The sequence below is a fragment of the Calcarisporiella thermophila genome, assembly GCF_041956535.1.
Source record: "Calcarisporiella thermophila strain CBS 279.70 unplaced genomic scaffold VTP21scaffold_21, whole genome shotgun sequence".
In the NCBI taxonomy this organism is placed as follows: domain Eukaryota; kingdom Fungi; phylum Calcarisporiellomycota; class Calcarisporiellomycetes; order Calcarisporiellales; family Calcarisporiellaceae; genus Calcarisporiella; species Calcarisporiella thermophila.
This window is the reverse complement of record NW_027192211.1, coordinates 454,624-472,383: the sequence shown is the minus strand read 5'-3', so window position 1 is coordinate 472,383 and position 17,760 is coordinate 454,624. Positions and strand designations below refer to the sequence as shown.

Below are 17,760 nucleotides of genomic sequence, written 5' to 3'. Positions count from 1 at the left end.
CTGATCTCATTCTCGGATCTCGGCATTGACGCACTAATTGCCTCGATATTTACTTTTCACCCCCTGCTGTTGGGCTCCATTCTCTGTTAGTGGACTCTTGCCATGCCCGCGACCCGCCAGCGTCAGTTAACTAACAATTCTTCCTACACCGATACGTACGACGCCGATGACATTTTCAACGACAATGGTGCCGGAGATGACGACGATGCCCGCACCGACCCTACCTCGGTGGGATCCGATTCTGTCAAGAGCTATCGGGCGGAGCAGGACTTGTCCGGGGAGGTTAGTAGTACCTGAATTGATTTCCTCATGTGTGCTTTGAGGGAAGAAGGGCGTCTCACCATTTCAATTCTAGGACATGAATACCCGAGCACAGAAAAAAGAAAATCTGCGGAGCCGTCTCCAGGCTTTGCTCGAAACGAAGAGTGACCATCACAATGATCCTATCCGGAAAAGGGTCCGCGAGCTGGAGGCCGAGCGCGAGCGTCTCAAGACCTCGCTCGCCGAACTGCGAGAGAATAACCACCGCTCTCCGTCGCCCCCCTCGCTGGCGCCTAACATCTCGGCCAATGAGCCGAAGCAGAAGCCGAGGCAGATTCCTTTTTCCCAGCACTTCTTCGAGCCGCCCGCCTCATCTAAACCTGCACCCGACCATCGATCACGCGAATTGGGCGAGGTGCCGAGGCGTTCGGATCGAGTGCCCACCGACAGCGAGGCTTCAAGGGGCCGGAGCACCCCGGCAGTCGAGGAAGTTGCAGACGAATCCGTCTCGGAGCTTCGCAAAAGGCTTAGGCAGTTTGCCACCGATGTGAACCTGGACCCAGAGAAGGGGGACATCCTCTCTCAAGCAACGGCCCAGATTAAGGAGAGCACCTCTCGCCTCGAAGCAAAGGAAGAGATGGTTGCCCGATTGGAGCAGCAGCGGCAGGAGTTGGAAGCAAGATGTAAAGCCCTGGAGAATGATTTGGCAGGAATAGGCCCCCACACGGAGTCGAAATACGACGACATGACCCAAGAGAAGGGCGAGGTGAGCGGTGTGGTTCGACAGCTTCGCGACGAGTTAGAGGCGAAGGAGGGAGAGATAGCCAGGCTAAAGCTTGAAGTCGAGGCGAGCGAGGCCAAGTACTCCCAGCAGTTGGACGAGCACGCAAAAATGCTTGATTCCATAAAGCGCGAGCATGAGCAGCAGATAGCGCGAATACGCGACGAAGTCTCGGCGCAAAATCGCACCGAGCTCGACGAAGTGAGAAGGGCCGTAGCGGACCGAGAGAAGCAAATTGCGGCTTTAGTGGCCGAACGAGATAGGATGAAGGAGGAGGCGGAAAAGAAGGCTGCGGCTGCTGCAAATGAAGCAAGAGAAGCGCGAGAGAAGGAAATTGGGGAGCTCTTGAGGGACGCTAGCATGGAAACCGAGAGGCTGCGCAGGGAGTTGGAGGAGAAAACTACCAAGCTAGAGCAAATGCAAGTGGAAATCACCCAAAAAGAAAGGGCACTGGGAGCGTCCCAGGGCAATAGCCGAGGGCCTGACGAAAAGCACGCGCTCATCGAACGGCTTCAAAAGGATCTAGAGGAGGCGCGGCAGTCTCTTAAAATATCGAAACACAACCAAGAGGTTCTGGCCATGTCCCTCGCCGAGAAGGAAAAGGCCCTCGATGCACTTCGCAACGAGTGTGCAGCGCACCGCCAGCTTGCCTCTGAGACGCATCGAGATTTCACAGCATACCAACAGCAGTCGGCTGCTTCGCTTCGCGAAAAGGAGGAGCTCGTCACTTCGCTTCGTGCAGAGCTGGAAGAGGCGCAAAAACAGCTTCGAAGGGCGACGGAGGAATTGCGCGATCAAATGCAAAATGCACTCACCGAAAAGGAACATGACCTGGAGCAATTCCAGAATGCATGTGAGGCTATTCAAGCGAGGCTGCACAGCGACCTGGGAGAGGCCCACGCCGAGCTCAAACGGGTTTCGAAGGAGCGGGACATGATGAAAGAGCAGCTGGTGGAAAAGGAGGCGGAAATAGAAAAAGTAAGGAGGGATTCTCAGCGTTCCCAGAGATCACAGCGGTCCCTTCAGGACGATCAGGGCAATAGGGTGTCGGTGCCGGAGAGGGTGCAGAAGGAGTTGGACGATTTGCGTCGGGCATCGGAGCAGATCCAGCGAGAGCGCGATGGAGAGGCGGAAATGTTGCGCAGGGAGCGGCAGAGTGCGGAGCAGGAGAGCATTCGAGCCAAGCGGCAGCTGGAGGAAGTCAACGCCAAACTCTCCTTTTTGAAAAAGGAGCGCGATGAAGCACGCGAGAAACTTCGTGTTGCGGAGGCGGAGGTCGAGCGGGTGAAGAGCGCGCTGGACGGCGAACGCAAAAAGATTGGGCACCGTCACAGGGAGCTCGAGACGTCCCGGAAAGCTCACGCCGCGGCCGTGAACGGGCTGACCTCGATTCAGGAGCAGCATGCGCAACTCGAGAACAAGCTGTCCGAGGCCCTGAAATCCAAGGGGTGGGAGGGGGAATCCCCCGGAGACGAGGGCATGCGGATGGGCATGGTCCTCTCCGAGGAGCAAGAGAAGCTTGCAGAACGCGTGCGCCACCAACTCGCGAACGTGCGCCGCGAGACGGAGCGCACCCTCGGCGAGGTCAACGAGGAAAAGCGCCGCCTACAGGAGCGCATCACTTCCCTTGAGGCCTCCAACATGGAGCTGGTCAATGCGCTCCGCAAGTTTCAAAAACCGCTGCCTCCCATCAAGGACCGAGGCTCCTCGGGCGAAACGAACCGCAGCGGCCCGGTCCACGATAAACGCGGCGCCAAGGGCGGCGCCAGTGCCAATGCCAGCGCTGAAGAGGTAGCGCGCCTGCGCGCCGAGCTCACCCGCCTCAAGGAGGCCATTTACCATGCCCGCCAGAAGCTCGAAAAAGCCCAACTGGCCCACCAGGCCGAGCTGAACGAGTTGCATGAGCGCCTCGAGAAGCAGGCCTCGGATCACGAGTTCGAACTCGGCCGGACCATCGCGCGCCACACCGAGGTGCTCCACGCCTTCTCCGCCGACGTGAACAACGTGGTCGAGCGGATGCGTAAGCGGCACGAGGTCGTGGCCACCGAGCTGAGTCACCAGCGCAAGGTGGAGCAAGAGGCGCGCGGCGAGGTGTGGCGCCTCAAGAAAGAGCTGGAGGCGAGGTCGGAGTATGTCAAGGATCTGGAGGGGAGAAATCGGTGCTTGGAAGTGGAATACTCGGAGCTCCTGGACAGAAATATGAAGTTGGTCATTGAACTCTCGGGCAAGCCCTGACGATCCAGGGGGCGGGTGGACTGCGAGGGGCCGTGGCGATTGTAGTTTTCAGATTTCATCCTTATTGGCATTAGTATCCCCATCAGCATGTTTATTTATCCTCTGTAATTTCATCTTCATTAGTTCACATTCGATTGAGCCTGTTTTGGATGCTTCAGTGTATCAGTATTGCTATTGTTATTGCTTGTGCGTACATACACTGGTTGGATGTTATTCAGCACATGGTTAATGAAAGAAATATACATAGATGTGTATTTATCGATAGATTGGACAAAAAGGGAAGGGGAGGGGGGGGGGGAGGGGGAGGGAGGAAGGAGCAGCCTTTCTCAAGTTGGGTGGATTATATTATATTAGATTCAATAGTTAATAGGCATACCTTGTGCAGGAGGGGTAGCTCAGCTACTCAAATAGAAGAGTGGTTTATGTACAATAAAAGATTTGGAAAATCACGGCCATCACCGTCACCCCCCAAATCATGGGCTCCATTTGCATCGACTTTCCCGCCGATCTAGCCGCGATCCCCTCCCCCTTGAATACCACGAACACTGGCTTGACCGACGAGGGGGGTGGAACATTGGTCGGGACGATGATCACCGTGGAGAACGAGCCTTCGCAGTCGTATCGGCTGCATTTGGGTGGAGGCATGCTGGGGAATGGCTGGCCGTCCGTGGGGCCAGGCTCACGGGGGAGAGATGCGGAGGGGTTGGGAGTGTCGGTGGAGGTAGGTGAGAGGGTGGGGGTGGTGGAAAGCGAGGTGAAAGGGGTCCGAAGGAGGGGAGGCGTTGGCGCGCTGCTAAGGTCTAGGGAAGAAGCATTAACTTCAGCGGGTGTTCACCACCGCAAAAGTAGGGTGTAGTTGTCATTACCAGTGGAGGGGCTAGGGTTCCCGGAAGTGGATTGCGAGCTCGACGTGGACGGCTTATCCCCTTCGCTTATGGGGCTGGGGCCAGTCGACGTGGAGAGAATCGAAGCGGACGATGACGTGCCGGGGCGAGAATTCTCGTCGGAAGAGGAGCTACTAGTGGGAGGGGGGGGTGTGGTGGAGGAAGAGTCTAGGCTGTCCGTTATCTTGATGCTCGTATTTTCCGATTCTCGATCGATTGGGTTAAATGGCCGCTTGCCGCTGGTGCTGCTACTGCTGCTGCTGGTGTCCGAGGCTCTGCTATTGATGTTGCTGGCGTCGGTTGGCGTGCTATTTTCCGTAGTGGAGCTTGGCGGGAAAGAGTATCCGGGTTGGGTAGGGTGGGTAGAGCTGTTGGTGGTATAACCATAAGACGATACTGAGGTCCCCGTAGAGGACGGGAGCGTGGAGGAGATGGAGATGGGGTCTATTGAGGTAATGGGGATGAGAGATTGTGACGGTAAAGGTGAGGTTGATTCGGGCAGTGTGGAGGATGAAGATGTTGAGATGAGTGAAGCAGAGGTTGGAGAGGGGGTTGGGGAGGGATCTGAAGTGTCGTGGGTGGAAGGGGGGAGACTAGAAAGAGGTATCTGTGAATCTATGGCGGATGCATCTTTCGTGATGTCATTAGTGCCTGAGGAATAGGACGGGGTCGGTTCTCGGGAGTTGGACCTTGCATCTTGAAGTCGCTCTGAACTAGGGGGCACAACTTGAGTAGGAGATTCGCTTTTCTCCGTCATGGAATGGTCCTGCATTGCATCTGAACTTGGGTCCATGGGCTTGGGAGAGGGTTTACTGTTCTCTATCGCACTGGCCTCTGCAGCCTCTTCCACACGCGAGGTTGGAGCATCCTCCTGCACGGGGTTTTCTTTCTTAGTCGGCATGTCAGGCTTCTGTGAAGGTTTCTCCTTTCCTTCCTTGTCTTTCGCAGGAGGCTCGTCGTTCCTAGGCGGAGCCCCTTCTTCGCCCTTCTTCCCCGTCTCAGGCTTCGAGCCCTCCTTCTCTCTTCCGCCGCCGTCGTTGCCTGGGGAGGGTTTTGCTTCGCCATCCTTGGCCTCCTTGGGCCTCTCCTCCCCTCTCTCTTTTTCCGATGCATTGTCCGGCTTTGCCGGATCTTTCTTCTCACTTTGGGCCGGCTTGTCCTCCTTGGCCTTTGGCGTGTCTTGCTTTTCCCCGGCCTTGCCTCCACGCTTCACCACCATGGCTTGCTTGGCCAGGCGAGCCCACCTACAGCCTTCCATGCTCGCCGCCGATTTGAACTGGGCGGCCCACCCATCCCCCCGGTCCGCATGCACCCAGAGGGGCGCCAGACACGGCAGCGATGGGTCCGTTATCGACGGCGAGGGCCCGATGAAGAAAGGGGCAGCTATCAGGGGCGACAGAAACAGGGTGAAGACGCAGCGCTTAGGGGTGGAAAGCGGCATACACTCGGGGGGGGGGGGTGGGGGTGTACGGATTCGATACGGCGGTGGTCGTGGTGCTGGTCGACGTCCCACTCTCGATTCCCGGGTTTTCCTTCGTGCGCTGAAGGATTGTGCGCGGGAAAAAGGCGGCGGCCCAAGGGCCTATTTGGCCCGTATAAATATCACGGGATGGACAGCCGCGTTGTGTTCCAACCTTGTGTTTACTTAATCGCCCCGCCCGCCCGCCCACTGCCCCTCTCGCCCACTCGCCATTCTTAAGTAATCAGGAGCAGGCGGACAGCCTTCCGAGGAGGAGGAGCGGGCGCCAGGGGAACCCGGAGCAAGACCAATGGAGGGAGGAGGGAGTGTAAGAGGAAAACTTTAACTATATTATTGGTTTGCATAGAGCTTTGTACAAATTAGAACTACAATGAAAATAGGATTTGGGTTCATAGGCGCTGGTGAGTCTTCCAGTGTCTTGTGGCCTGATCCGATCTGCTGAATCGCTAATGTCCAAAAGAGGCAAAGTAATGAGACGGCACGGGCATTAGGCTTAAATTGTCACAAGTCCAACCAACCTTATCGCACCCGACCTCCTTGCATCGGAAGGGGCGTTCGCCTGTGTGTATCCGAGACTGTGGGGGCATGGGAGGAGGGGGAAAGGGCGTCAGTCCAGATTCAGCAGGCAGGAGCGACAACGCAGCTACTTACGTGCTTCTTAAGGTTGGAGGACTCGGCGAATCTTCTTTCGCACCCCTCGAAGTTGCAGATGAACGGCCGCTCGCCACTATGGACGCGGTAGTGGATGGTCAGGGCGGCCTTGATCGAGAAGGATCGGTGGCATCCCTCCATGGGGCACTTGTACGGCTTCTCGCCCGTGTGCGTGCGCATGTGCTGCGCCCGCACGTTCGGCTCGCTGAAGCGCTTGTTGCACACCGAGCACTGGTAGGGGCGGTCTCCCGTGTGGGTCTTGATGTGGCGGAGGATTTTCTGGCGCTGGTAGAAGGGTCTAGAGCGGCGCTCGCACGCTTCCCACTGGCAGTAGTACTCGCTGAGGCCGGAGCCAATATGGTCGCTGCAGATGTGCAGCGTCAACTGCTCGAACGTTTGGAAGAGGCGGGTGCAGCCCGCCCACCGGCAGGTCAGCTGCAGGTCGGTGCCAAGATGGTCTCTGCAGAGATGCAGCAGCAGCTCGTCGTTCTCGGGCTTCTCGACGTTACAGGAGCTCCACCGGCACCGGGACCCATAGGGCTGCCGGGACACGTGCAGCTTGCAGAGGTGGATAACGAGGTCCTCCAGATGGAAAAACTCCGCGGTGCACGTGGTCCACTGGCAGCGGACCTGGCTGGAGCTGGGCTGAGCTGCCTCTTCGCTGATGCTGCTATTGCGACTGCCGTAGTGGGTGCTATAGGCGTGGCGGTCCGTGCCGGCCCTGCTGTAGTTGCTGCTGTCGTTGGCTCCGCTGGCGCCACCTACGGATGCATCCCGTGAGAATGGGAAGGAAGGCGCCGGCACCCCGGAGGGTCGCCCGCCAACCGCCAGGCGCACTCTTTGGTTGAAGGGGGGCTGTGGAACGGATAGCAGGTCAGGGATGGGGGGAAGGGTGGTACCGGGTGGGAGTCTCTTTAAGCCACTCTTTCCGAAATTAAGTGGCGGCAATGAGATTCGGTGCGGTGGAGTTCGTGGCATGCTCGCTCCACCCGACGAGGAGGCCTGGGAGGACGGCTGGTGTGGCAAGTTCCGCGCGTACGGCCCCTCGCCCTTCGTGAGAGGGCAGCACTCATCGCAGCAGTCCACCAGCTCGTTCGTTGCGCATGGTTTACATGAACACACCTGCTGCTGGCAGGACTCGTTCTTCATCTTCAGTAGCTGTAGGGGGAAGTAGCAACACGAGAAGCGCTGTTGGAAATATTTACTTTCATAAGAGGGCATGTAGTGAGAGGGATGCGTTTGTGGGGTGAGTAGAGCCATAGAGCTTTTATTCAGGTTCTTTCTGAGGAAAAGCAGCAACCAAAAGAAAAAAACACCCGTCTAAAAGTCGCGAAGTCGGAAGGGGCTCTTATATCTCTTCGATGAAACTGCTAATTTCGTCCTCGCATTATTTGGGCACTCTAGAATTTTGTTTGTGCCGGCTGGTATTGGTTCTGATCTCGATCACGAGTAAGGTAAGGAGGGAGATAGGTTGAAACTCCTTGGCAACCTCACTCTGGAACCCCAGGTTACCCTAGATTTCTTTGCGGATGACGAAACCGCCAAATTCAAGAGAAAAAGAGAACATGCTTCCGCAGATACACAGCATCGATGGAGCATACTGGTACTGCAGAGACAAGAGGGCAAATCGGCCGGGGTTGAACCATCGATCATACGCTGGACTCCATCGGAGAACCGCGGCCGTTGCTGTATAGAATATAGGGGCTATTGAATTCTGCGGTGGTGGCCGGGGGAAAGTCGGTCGGGCTGTCGGGATAACATTCGGGGCCAAGAAAAGAAGTGAAACCATGTCGAGGTATCACGTCTGTTCGTTACAAGACTCCCCATATTTGAGAGGAAATTCCCAGATTGGATTGTCAAACATGACTTATTTATAAATCTTAGCTTTTTTTTTTGCTCTCGCCACATCCTTGGTCAAATGCTTCCAATGATCTTGGCAGCATCCCACGACGTTCATTTTTTTTATCCTCTGGTAATATTCCTTGACCCATATTCCACGCATTATCTAATGTGCTTGTATTTTCTCAATTAAAAACTCCGGATATCATTGGCATCCGAAAGCCTTTAAACCTGGGGATACTCGATGCAGATATCTGTGTTCCTGAGAACAGACCTGTCACACCATTTTGCGCCTTGGTTTGTTTGTAGTCATAGACTCGGCAATTGGAAGCGGTTCTCTTGGAGAGAGTGATCTGCTTCCTTTGTCTGTATAAAAGCCTATGCATCAGAAACCGAGCGGAGAGGGGGGATTGTAGGTTGTCTAAAACACGTATTATCACGTGTTTGAGCTTAAAGATCATTTTTCCCCTTCGCCTCCAGAGTAGAAAGTGACAATTGAAATACCGTTTCATTAAAGTCGAATAGGAATTATTAATACAAATTAGAGATTGTCAGTTATAAGTTTGACATGTTCTAGTCTATATATGAATGCTTTTTTTATCTTGCAGCTATCGTATCAGTGCATTTTCCCTCCACTCTTAGGATGCTTTTGATTCAAGAGGTTCAAGCTACACTGTCCATGGATCTGTCCTTTCCCAATTTATGAATGGCTTCACCATCCCCTCCCTCCCCCTCCCACCCCCTTGATGGCATTTCTCTGCCCATCTTGCTCGGTTCGGGTTTCATTGGAATGCACCTTTTGAAAAAGCAACAACACAGTTGCCCAACTTAGATTTCTTTTATGGTCCCATGTAGCATCATTTGCCCACTTTGAGGTCATGTAATCTGACACCCACCCTTCGTGGGAATATTCTTGTAGGTGAACCTAGACTCTGAAGGAAAAGAAAATACGACGCATCTACTTTCAAATATGGATGCGAATCATGACAACTCTGAAGAGCCAGTTTCATTCCATGTATTCTGAAATGAATGAAATAGCGAGAAACACCAAGTGATTTGCTCCAAGCTCATTAAACTCCGGCGTCAAAGGGCCGATGTCTCCAAGCACTACATTTGTTTATTTCTTCTTACGTTTTCTCACACCCAGCGTCGCCTGTCTCTTGTTATCCTCCTTCCCCGAGCCGAAAATGCTCTCAATTTCATCCCAATTTCCCTGTGGCTTAGCGCTCGAATACGCATCTCGCGGTTTTCCAGCGCCAGTCCTTGGTCCCGGCTCGCCCTCTTCAGAGATGGATTTCTTTTCTGGATTGGCCGTTTTGCTTGGATTTTTCTGTTGGGTGATATTCGTTTTTGAGGCAGAAGGGATGGCTGAAGGAATGAGGGGTTTGCCAAAAATGGAGTCGATTTCGTCCAAAATAGAATCGTCGTCCATAAATGTCTTCTGGAGTTTGACCGCCTTGTCAGCTTCCTCGGCAACCGACATGATGCGTTTGCGCTTCTTCTTCTTCGTCTTTTTGGTTTCATTAGCTAACTCATCCGCGGCTAATTTCGGCTCTGTCGGTTTCCGATTCTCAATGATTCTCGCTGGCAGTGAATGTGGAGGCCTATCGGCACTCGTGGTTTCGGGCGTAGAGTTCGGAGCAGTGGGTGCGCTACCTTGCCTGGAAAACGAGCGTGGGATGGAAACGATATCAATCGATTCTAAACAGACGATTTTTCGTTTATAAAGCAATATAGAATCCAAATAGATAGGATGTACCTCCAATATCCTCTAGCTCCAAAACGCGTCTCCTTGCCGCCATGACTGAAGTGGTATTAGGCAGGCTCTCCTCCTTTAAAAATTCGGGCTCGCTAATCCTGCTTTAGCAAAAAGTGATTAGCCCAGAGGTTGCCATGAATGGCGCCATTCTCTTGTGATGTGGGCGTCAAGTACGCACAAAATGTTGTAAATTTACCTTGCGTCCTCCTTCTCAACCTCCATTTGGTCCTCAGAGAGATCCCCTTTTAAAGAGAGCGGCAAATCCTCGTATTTAAGCGGATAGCGCGAATCCTTTTCCTAGGTTATATATAAATCGTCAATTCTATGTAGAGAACCAAAGCCAAAGCAAGGGCTGGAGAATTAACTGGAAAATCGGCAACCCATTCGTAGAGCATGGCGTATAATTCCTCCAATTCCTGCTTCCATGCAATGATAAAAACACGCATTCGGCTTAAAATGCTCATGAAAAGTAGGGCCATTGGCATGAAGTTGGCAGTGCTAAGCAAGTTCTGAAATGTACTAAAAAGATATTACGTTAAGTCAACGGAGGGATTATAAACAGGTGTTCGATGGGCTTACGCATAGGCTTTTAAGAATGCATCAAGAGACTATCATCATAGTTGTGGTGCGGATTAGCCATTGATCCAAATTATATTAAATAGGATATGCCATACCTTCTGCATCAACGCGTGACCCGCATTAATATAGTGCAGGGTATAAAACATTAATTCTCGTTCAGGAATGAATTCCCATTGTCCTTTCATTTTCTTGCCCCTACACAAGTATGGATTACAAAAAAAAAATTCATTAGAGCGCAGAAGAAAGGGAATCTCGAGTAAAAAAGTACTGTTTTTTAGGGTAAAATGCCTGATGTAGTTGCGAAATTTTGCCGGCAAGATCCAGCTCGTTTAATCTCGTCATCAATCGACGAACCTTTAAATAACGAGGTTAACATGGCCATGTCTTTCAGGCTTAGCTGTCATTAACCTACCTCACATAGTTTTTTCCAGTACAAATTATTCCTATGCTGACTCTTATTGCGGTAATAAAGTCGATCCAGAACATGGAGCTCGTCCCATACTTCTCGCTTCTTCTGAAAGTTCCAGTAATATTGTACAAGCCGACGGAGGCGCTGTTCATGCTCTGGATTAAACCGGAGCAAGGATCGAGGAGTGGGGCTGCTAGGTGGCAATGGAGGAGAAATGACCCGAGGAATTGATCGATTATAATGCATTATTTTGGCTATATGTCTACTTCGAAACATTATTTTTGTTGGCTGTCGGTCAAAGTTACTTGCTAAGCCACCAACTCTAGTTTTTCGATGCTTGATACAAATTTGAGACTCAAGTACAAGAAATGAGAAACAGTCTTGTTTTGCCTCGACTTCTTGATATTTCAAACGATATGCAACGGAATCCAATAGTGTACTGTTTTGGGTTATGCAACGCCCATGAGGTCATTCATAATTAAAGAGCGGATTTACTAGGAGGTTATCTGGTATACCTGGTGGTTGATTAAAATTGGTGGAAATTTGAACACATAGCATGAACCATCCCTAATCCATATTAATTAGCTGCAGAATGCCTAATAGAGAGCGAGGTTAGATTTCTAGTGAGTGGAGATGCTAAAAGGATTGGAGGTGGTATATAGAAAAAGAAAGTGGCTAAAATCATTTACCCCTTGCTTTACACCTTTTGGAGGGCCCATACTGTCGCTCTTCTCACAGGGCCGCTGGTTACTCTGGCAAATCTGTAGGCTCTCTATGCTGGGCGGTTTTAAAAATGGCTTAGAGGGTCAAATGCGACAAGAAATTCGCAAATCTGCCCAAGCTCTGAATGCACGATTTTGACATTTCATAGTGACATATGATTTCTCTCTCTCACGTGTTAACCGGGATGCTTTTCCTGCGGTTCTCCACACGTAAAATTTTCGCCTTCTTCTTCATCTAATTCTTTCCGTGTATAAACCACGCTCTTCTCTTTTTCTTATTCCATTTCTTGAATCCCATCCCCCACAATGCCCAATAGCGATCAAAAGAAATCTCTTTCAACCCATCTAGTGGCGGGTGGGATTGCTGGGCTTGCAGAAGCATGTTGCTGCCATCCACTCGACACCATTAAAGTACGCATGCAACTTGCGAAATCTGGTAAACAGCAGGTAGACTATTGTAATTGAACCATTTCTTGTCACACATCCATGATACTCATCTGGAGAATCTCCTCCTCCTTTATCCTGAATTCCTCTATAGGGGAAAAGACAAACTTTCATCGGAGTTGGTATGAATATTGTCCGTAAAGAATCGCCATTAGCGCTTTATAAAGGTCTTGGTGCCGTGGTTTCTGGTATTGTTCCGAAAATGGCCATCCGCTTTTCAAGCTTTGAGATGTATAAAGGCTGGTTGGCAAACAAGGAGACGGGCAAGGTGTCTACTACCAGTACTTTTGTGGGTAAGCATTTTTTTTCTCCTTTCTTTTCTATATTGTTTTGTCGCGTGTGGATAGGTGCTTTTCTCCTCCCACGGTTAAAAAATTCCCTGGCTTCTGCGTTCTACTCGATTAATTCCTCGTCATGTTTTCTAATTCTGATTTTCAATCTCCTCTTTTTGCGGGGTATGGTTGCGATACAAAGCTGGTCTGTTGGCTGGTGTTACAGAGGCAGTCATGGTGGTAACGCCAATGGATGTCGTCAAAATCCGACTACAGGCTCAGCGGCACTCCATGACAGATCCACTCGATATTCCAAAGTATCGCAATGCGGCCCATGCTGCCTATGTGATAACAAAGGAGGAGGGTGTCAGCGCACTGTATAAGGGAGTGACTCTAACTGCGCTTCGCCAAGGTAAGCGAATTCGGCTCTCCACATTTACTCTTTGAACACAACTTTCTCACCTTGGTCTAATTTCCTTATCAGCTACGAATCAAGCCGTCAACTTCACCGTCTACCAGGAGTCCAAGAAGGTGCTTCACAGATTACAACCGCAATATGAGGAGCTCCCTTCGTATCAACATCTCATTGTTGGGGGTCTCTCGGGAGCTCTCGGGCCTATTTCTAATGCGCCTATCGACACCATCAAGACGCGAATCCAACGTTCACGCGATCTGGCCAACGAAAGTGGTTGGACCCGCTTCCGAAACGTCACGATGCATATTCTGAAGAATGAGGGGTGGCGAGCCTTTTACAAAGGCTTGACTCCCCGCCTGCTCCGTGTCGCACCTGGGCAGGCGATCACCTTCATGGTTTACGAAAAAGTGAAACAATGGATCGATTGGTGGAACATAGCAATCAAGGGGGAGCCCGAGAGAATGAGCGAGAGGCATGTGGAGTGAGAGGGGTACTGTGTAAATGGACATTTGGCCATTTGTAGTTTATTAAACATGTTGTTTTGGATGTATTTTTCTTTTTCCATAGACAGCTTCTTGTCTAAAGACATTTGACTGATAGATGGTGCGCCTTTATTGATCTTTTTAATTTTTATTTTCTAAGGGAGTCCTATCTATATGGAGGTTGTTTATTTTTATTTCCGGGGTATAGACTTTTGTTATTTTGGTTTTCTTCTACGAACAATAATAAATGCTTTAATTGCTGATCAAGTCCACATATACACGATCCAGTTTACTGTAACTACACACAAGCTGGAGCCTCTAGGGATGTAGTATTTTTTAATATTTACATGTATCGATAGCAAGGGACTGTGCAAAATAAATGTGCACAAAGTTACCACAAAGAAACCATGGTGCCTTTGAAGCATCAAGAGTATCTGTAACTCGATCTTTTCTGTACTGATAGTCGGTTCTTATCGACCCAAGAGTAACCAATGCCTTAATAACTGGTAAATGGAAATAAGCTACGAAGGAACAAGAAAGAGCATAATACCTATATTGCACACTGGCTATGTTTTTAGTTTATTCTCTGTGAAACCAGATAGGATGCTTTCGCAAATTGCTTGCTGGCTTATCAAAGTAGAAAAATGGGAAGTTTGAGCCAGTTTTTAGGATAAAATTGAATGAAATTAAAGTCCAAGTATTTCTTTTTTTTTTTCCCCTGCACACGTCCTCGCTCTTCCTCATTAACCGTCTCTTTCACTTTATCTTTAAAAAATTCAGATTTCAATGTAGCAAAAAATTGTTACCGGGGTGGAGTGCCAAAGATAAAACTAAAGATATCTTTCTCTCCTTTTCGCAACTCACTAAACCATGGTGGTGTTTACGAATAAGCAAAACGGGAAACTGCATTTTGAGTTTTCGAACTTATATTTTGCAAAACTCGAGCATAGCCTTGTATCACTATCGCCATATTTGGTAGTTACTGTTAATGTGGCAATAGAATACCGAGTTTAAACCATTTATACACTTTAAGATATGCCAAAAGAACATCACAAATGTTTTTGAGGCAGAAAAAGGGAGGGATTGATTCATCATTGATATAAAATGGGCTATATTATCATTATTTAATAGGGTGATAATGGCGTATTAATAAAGAAATTATAAATATCACGTATTTACTTGGATTATAGTGTCAGGCCACAGGAAAATTTTCTGTTAACTGATGAAGACGATGAGTTCGGATGATTTTGTTACAAAGAAAGCAGATTCAATACTATCTATTACAAGATGAATAATACAGATGATCTTCTCCTAACCTAGGTATACAAAAATGCATTCTACTTACTATAGTTTTCACTTTTGCCATCAGGCTGCGACTATGTATTTTCCTAAAATGTGTTCTTTATAAAATTGAACGATGTGATTTTAGCTTTTTAGTCTATTCCACAGTAAACTATAGTATAGGAATCTTACACTTATCAGTTGAAATATGGAGCATTTAGAATAGTCATTTTCGCACCGAAACGCACAGATAACTCGCTCAGGTGATCCCTTGGATTTATTTTTCTTATTATATATTAAATCAATTTAAAATCCCCTGTAGTAGTATAGGATCAAATTTCACAGTTAATCGGCATACCCGCACTTCACTTTTCCATATCCAATGGTTTTCCCAGCTTCATCCTAGCACTAAATAGCAATTTAGAACAAGAATACACTAGGTCAATAGGTAGCTGTCTTGTACATTGGCTTTACTATCGAAAAAAAGCTATTTCTTGATAATTTTATAAAAATAATATCTTTCCATGAGCTTTTCAAGTATTAAATGCATTTCTAGGAGTAGACTTTCAAAACGCAAATCCCAAGGTTGAGAAATGTTTTTCATATTTGAAAGCTTGTTTAATAAGTATACACATGAAAAAGGTCATCACACAATGTTTTTCTGGTATTTTCAGTGCTATGAAATGCTAGTAGAATCGAAGGTATGCCAAAAAAAAATATAAACTAATTATATTGCATGGTCTGATGCTTCCTTTTTTTTCGACTCTACCCCCTCTCCTTTTAAATTTCTCTCATTAAACATTTCGATCATAAGATATATACGGCTATCTAACAAATAATAAATTTATTATTTGTTAGATAGCCGTATATTTAATATTCGGAGTTTTTCCAGACTAATAATCGATGCCTTACGAATTTGGCAATAAACATATAATTGAGGAGGCGAATGCTTAACAAGGGTAGTAAAGAATATAATTTTATTGGGTGTATCTTAAGTTTTTAAGCATCCCGCTTTACCTTTTCGCTTTCATTTTTGAAATATTGTTGACGCAGTAGAGTCTTCAACTTTTATTACTTATATTGGTTCTATTCTCACAAGCAATGGCCGCCCAGGCAAGTATCCTTCTCTGCCTTTTTTGTTTCTGCTTGTCTCTGCAGTTAGCTTATGGCTGTTATACTGGATCGGAATGCGTGAGAATATTGGACGCTAACGGTAAGGAGGTCAAGCTGAATCAACCCTATTGTCTCTCGCCTGAAAACACAAGCTCCTCCAAGTTACCTTCCTTGCTAAATACGCCGGTCACCTTTCGAAGTACAAAAGCAGCGCCGGGTCAATCGGATGGTTCAAAGCTTTGTTGTGGTCAAAGAGTTGAAATAGGAACTAGTAGAAATCAATACTGGGCCGAAAGTGATATGCTCCTCCCCCCCGGGCATGTTATTTTGGAGGGAGGCATTCCTGATAGCGAGCGTGAGCCTGGGATGATATTTTTTAATCACGTAGTTGCGTTCTATATCATCCCAGCACCGCAGAATAATGGATACTATATTCAAAGGAGCACGGATGCTGGTGATATTACAGCTTGCTGCAGGGGTCAACAAGCATGCGGAGACTCACCTGATGTGAAATTCGTCCAGATTCTTAACAATTATCTAGTTTCTGGTCCAAGGCTATCTGGAGGTCCAACTGTTTTCCAATTCAAACCCGCTCCTGCAGGCGCGAGCTCATGTGCTTGATTATGATATAAATGCGAAAGCACTTTCTCATGTAAAATAACCATAAATAGCGTCAGCAGCTCATGGTTCAGTCCACCCAAAGCGAATCGTGTAATTTAGTGACTACTAAAACTTCCCATGGACGTTCCTTCCCTCACCAAATAAAATTAAAAAACAATGAATCATTGTCTATTCTCAAAGACGATCCGTCCCCTATAGTCCAAAAGTGATTGAGTACTACACTTTGAAAATTATTCACATTTAAACTCGTTCTTTAAATTGCCATTTTACTCATCCAATTATTTTTGAGAAAACGAGGGAACCTAATGACTGGGTCATCGCCCAATATGCTTGTTTGAGGGATTCTCTAGCTTCATCCCATCTAACTCCTCCCCAAACTTATTCTACAACAACGATTATATGATTTCCCCAGGACACCCCACGCTAGGTAAGAAAATTCCCATGATCGCTTCAGTAATGTTTAAAGATAAAAAAAAATTCTTTAAGCAGAAAATTTAATGGAGGATTCAATATTAAGTAAAGAATATCGAAGCAATACAGCGAATTTGTTGAATCTGCAAACTTATTTCAAGTTTCGATTCAGTATAAAATAGAGTTCAATGAAAGTTGCTCTTGTAAATGAAAAGTTAAAAGAAAACTCCAAAAGCACCTTATGTAATTTCTTCAGATCCTTCATTCCATGGATATTACTCATCTTCTTGGCCAAGGTATAAAAAGACTGCAGCCAGTATTCTAGCATGCTTACTACTATCAACTTCACCAACCCGTCTTCAAACTATCACCCAACCAATTAAACGTTTCAACGATGAAAGCTACTTTCTTGACTGCTACCGTCGTCTTGGCCTTGCTGCAAGTTGCTGTCGCCTGCAGGTGCAAAGTTGGCACTCCACAAGGTCAGTACTGTGGAGCTCACCCTGCTGTGATCGAAGGATGGGTCAGGACCCATGTTTATGAGTGCAATCCTCGCGGTGGCTGCCACGATTATGGATACAGGAAATCCTGTGACCAATGCAATGCTCTCAGCTGCTGATCTTTCGACTCAACACCTGTCAAAAAAGAAAAAAATAAATAACTGAAGAGTATTATAATATTGAATATGTGTAGTTCCTCTCAAAACACAATAAAGTTTTAATATGTTGAGCGTTTAATCTGGGCTGAAATTTAATTGGGATTCAATATCTCAACGCTAAGCATGGACTTAAATAGATTTCTTAGGCATTATGATCCAATTTTAGTTATTCTATGGTCATCCGCACCAAGTTTGAACTGTTTCGCCCTAGGCACCCCTCATTCATAGGCGAAAGGTAGGATATCATTTTTACACAAGAATTCCGGTTTATAGCACATAATCTAATAATGGCACATTCAGGCCAGTGCCGAGGCCCGGCAGCTGAAGATCAGCAGCTACGGTGGAAGGTTGGTGACAACATCAAAGTTAAATATTCATATTTAAATATAATATCCAAATTTATCGGTTCATTTCGACGTGTATATGTGCATTATTTAATCTGGTGATGAATTAATAATTTGCT

The 17,760-nt window shown here is 47.9% G+C and overlaps 8 protein-coding genes across 8 annotated transcripts; 5 read left to right on the top strand and 3 right to left on the bottom strand.

The window, feature by feature from the left end:
- Window positions 1-102: 102 nt before the first annotated feature.
- VTP21DRAFT_5260 (uncharacterized protein) lies at window positions 103-3,277 on the top strand (the record flags this gene model as incomplete). Its single annotated transcript, XM_069395762.1, has 2 exons — window positions 103-282; window positions 356-3,277. 2 exons carry the CDS (start codon window positions 103-105, stop codon window positions 3,275-3,277), a joined length of 3,102 nt encoding a protein of 1,033 aa, XP_069248334.1.
- A 420-nt stretch (window positions 3,278-3,697) lies between these two features.
- Window positions 3,698-5,602, bottom strand: VTP21DRAFT_5259 (uncharacterized protein; the record flags this gene model as incomplete). Its single annotated transcript, XM_069395760.1, has 2 exons — window positions 3,698-4,077; window positions 4,144-5,602. The coding sequence occupies 2 exons, from the start codon at window positions 5,600-5,602 to the stop codon at window positions 3,698-3,700; spliced, it is 1,839 nt and encodes a 612-aa protein (XP_069248333.1).
- A 428-nt stretch (window positions 5,603-6,030) lies between these two features.
- Window positions 6,031-7,552, bottom strand: VTP21DRAFT_5258 (uncharacterized protein; the record flags this gene model as incomplete). The annotated part of the gene is made up of 3 exons (XM_069395759.1): window positions 6,031-6,087; window positions 6,160-6,216; window positions 6,293-7,552. 3 exons carry the CDS (start codon window positions 7,550-7,552, stop codon window positions 6,031-6,033), a joined length of 1,374 nt encoding a protein of 457 aa, XP_069248332.1.
- A 101-nt stretch (window positions 7,553-7,653) lies between these two features.
- Window positions 7,654-7,986, top strand: VTP21DRAFT_5257 (uncharacterized protein; the record flags this gene model as incomplete). Its single annotated transcript, XM_069395758.1, has 2 exons — window positions 7,654-7,746; window positions 7,810-7,986. 2 exons carry the CDS (start codon window positions 7,654-7,656, stop codon window positions 7,984-7,986), a joined length of 270 nt encoding a protein of 89 aa, XP_069248331.1.
- Window positions 7,987-9,248: 1,262 nt separating this feature from the next.
- VTP21DRAFT_5256 (uncharacterized protein) lies at window positions 9,249-11,124 on the bottom strand (the record flags this gene model as incomplete). Its single annotated transcript, XM_069395757.1, has 8 exons — window positions 9,249-9,832; window positions 9,891-9,991; window positions 10,087-10,187; window positions 10,256-10,409; window positions 10,470-10,498; window positions 10,565-10,664; window positions 10,738-10,823; window positions 10,882-11,124. The coding sequence occupies 8 exons, from the start codon at window positions 11,122-11,124 to the stop codon at window positions 9,249-9,251; spliced, it is 1,398 nt and encodes a 465-aa protein (XP_069248330.1).
- Window positions 11,125-11,906: 782 nt separating this feature from the next.
- VTP21DRAFT_5255 (uncharacterized protein) lies at window positions 11,907-13,216 on the top strand (the record flags this gene model as incomplete). The annotated part of the gene is made up of 4 exons (XM_069395756.1): window positions 11,907-12,047; window positions 12,139-12,337; window positions 12,519-12,728; window positions 12,801-13,216. The coding sequence occupies 4 exons, from the start codon at window positions 11,907-11,909 to the stop codon at window positions 13,214-13,216; spliced, it is 966 nt and encodes a 321-aa protein (XP_069248329.1).
- A 2,379-nt stretch (window positions 13,217-15,595) lies between these two features.
- VTP21DRAFT_5254 (uncharacterized protein) lies at window positions 15,596-16,228 on the top strand (the record flags this gene model as incomplete). The annotated part of the gene is made up of 1 exon (XM_069395755.1): window positions 15,596-16,228. One exon carries the CDS (start codon window positions 15,596-15,598, stop codon window positions 16,226-16,228), a length of 633 nt encoding a protein of 210 aa, XP_069248328.1.
- Window positions 16,229-17,033: 805 nt separating this feature from the next.
- On the top strand, window positions 17,034-17,258 carry VTP21DRAFT_5253 (uncharacterized protein; the record flags this gene model as incomplete). Its single annotated transcript, XM_069395754.1, has 1 exon — window positions 17,034-17,258. The coding sequence occupies one exon, from the start codon at window positions 17,034-17,036 to the stop codon at window positions 17,256-17,258; it is 225 nt and encodes a 74-aa protein (XP_069248327.1).
- Between the last annotated feature and the right edge of the window lie 502 nt (window positions 17,259-17,760).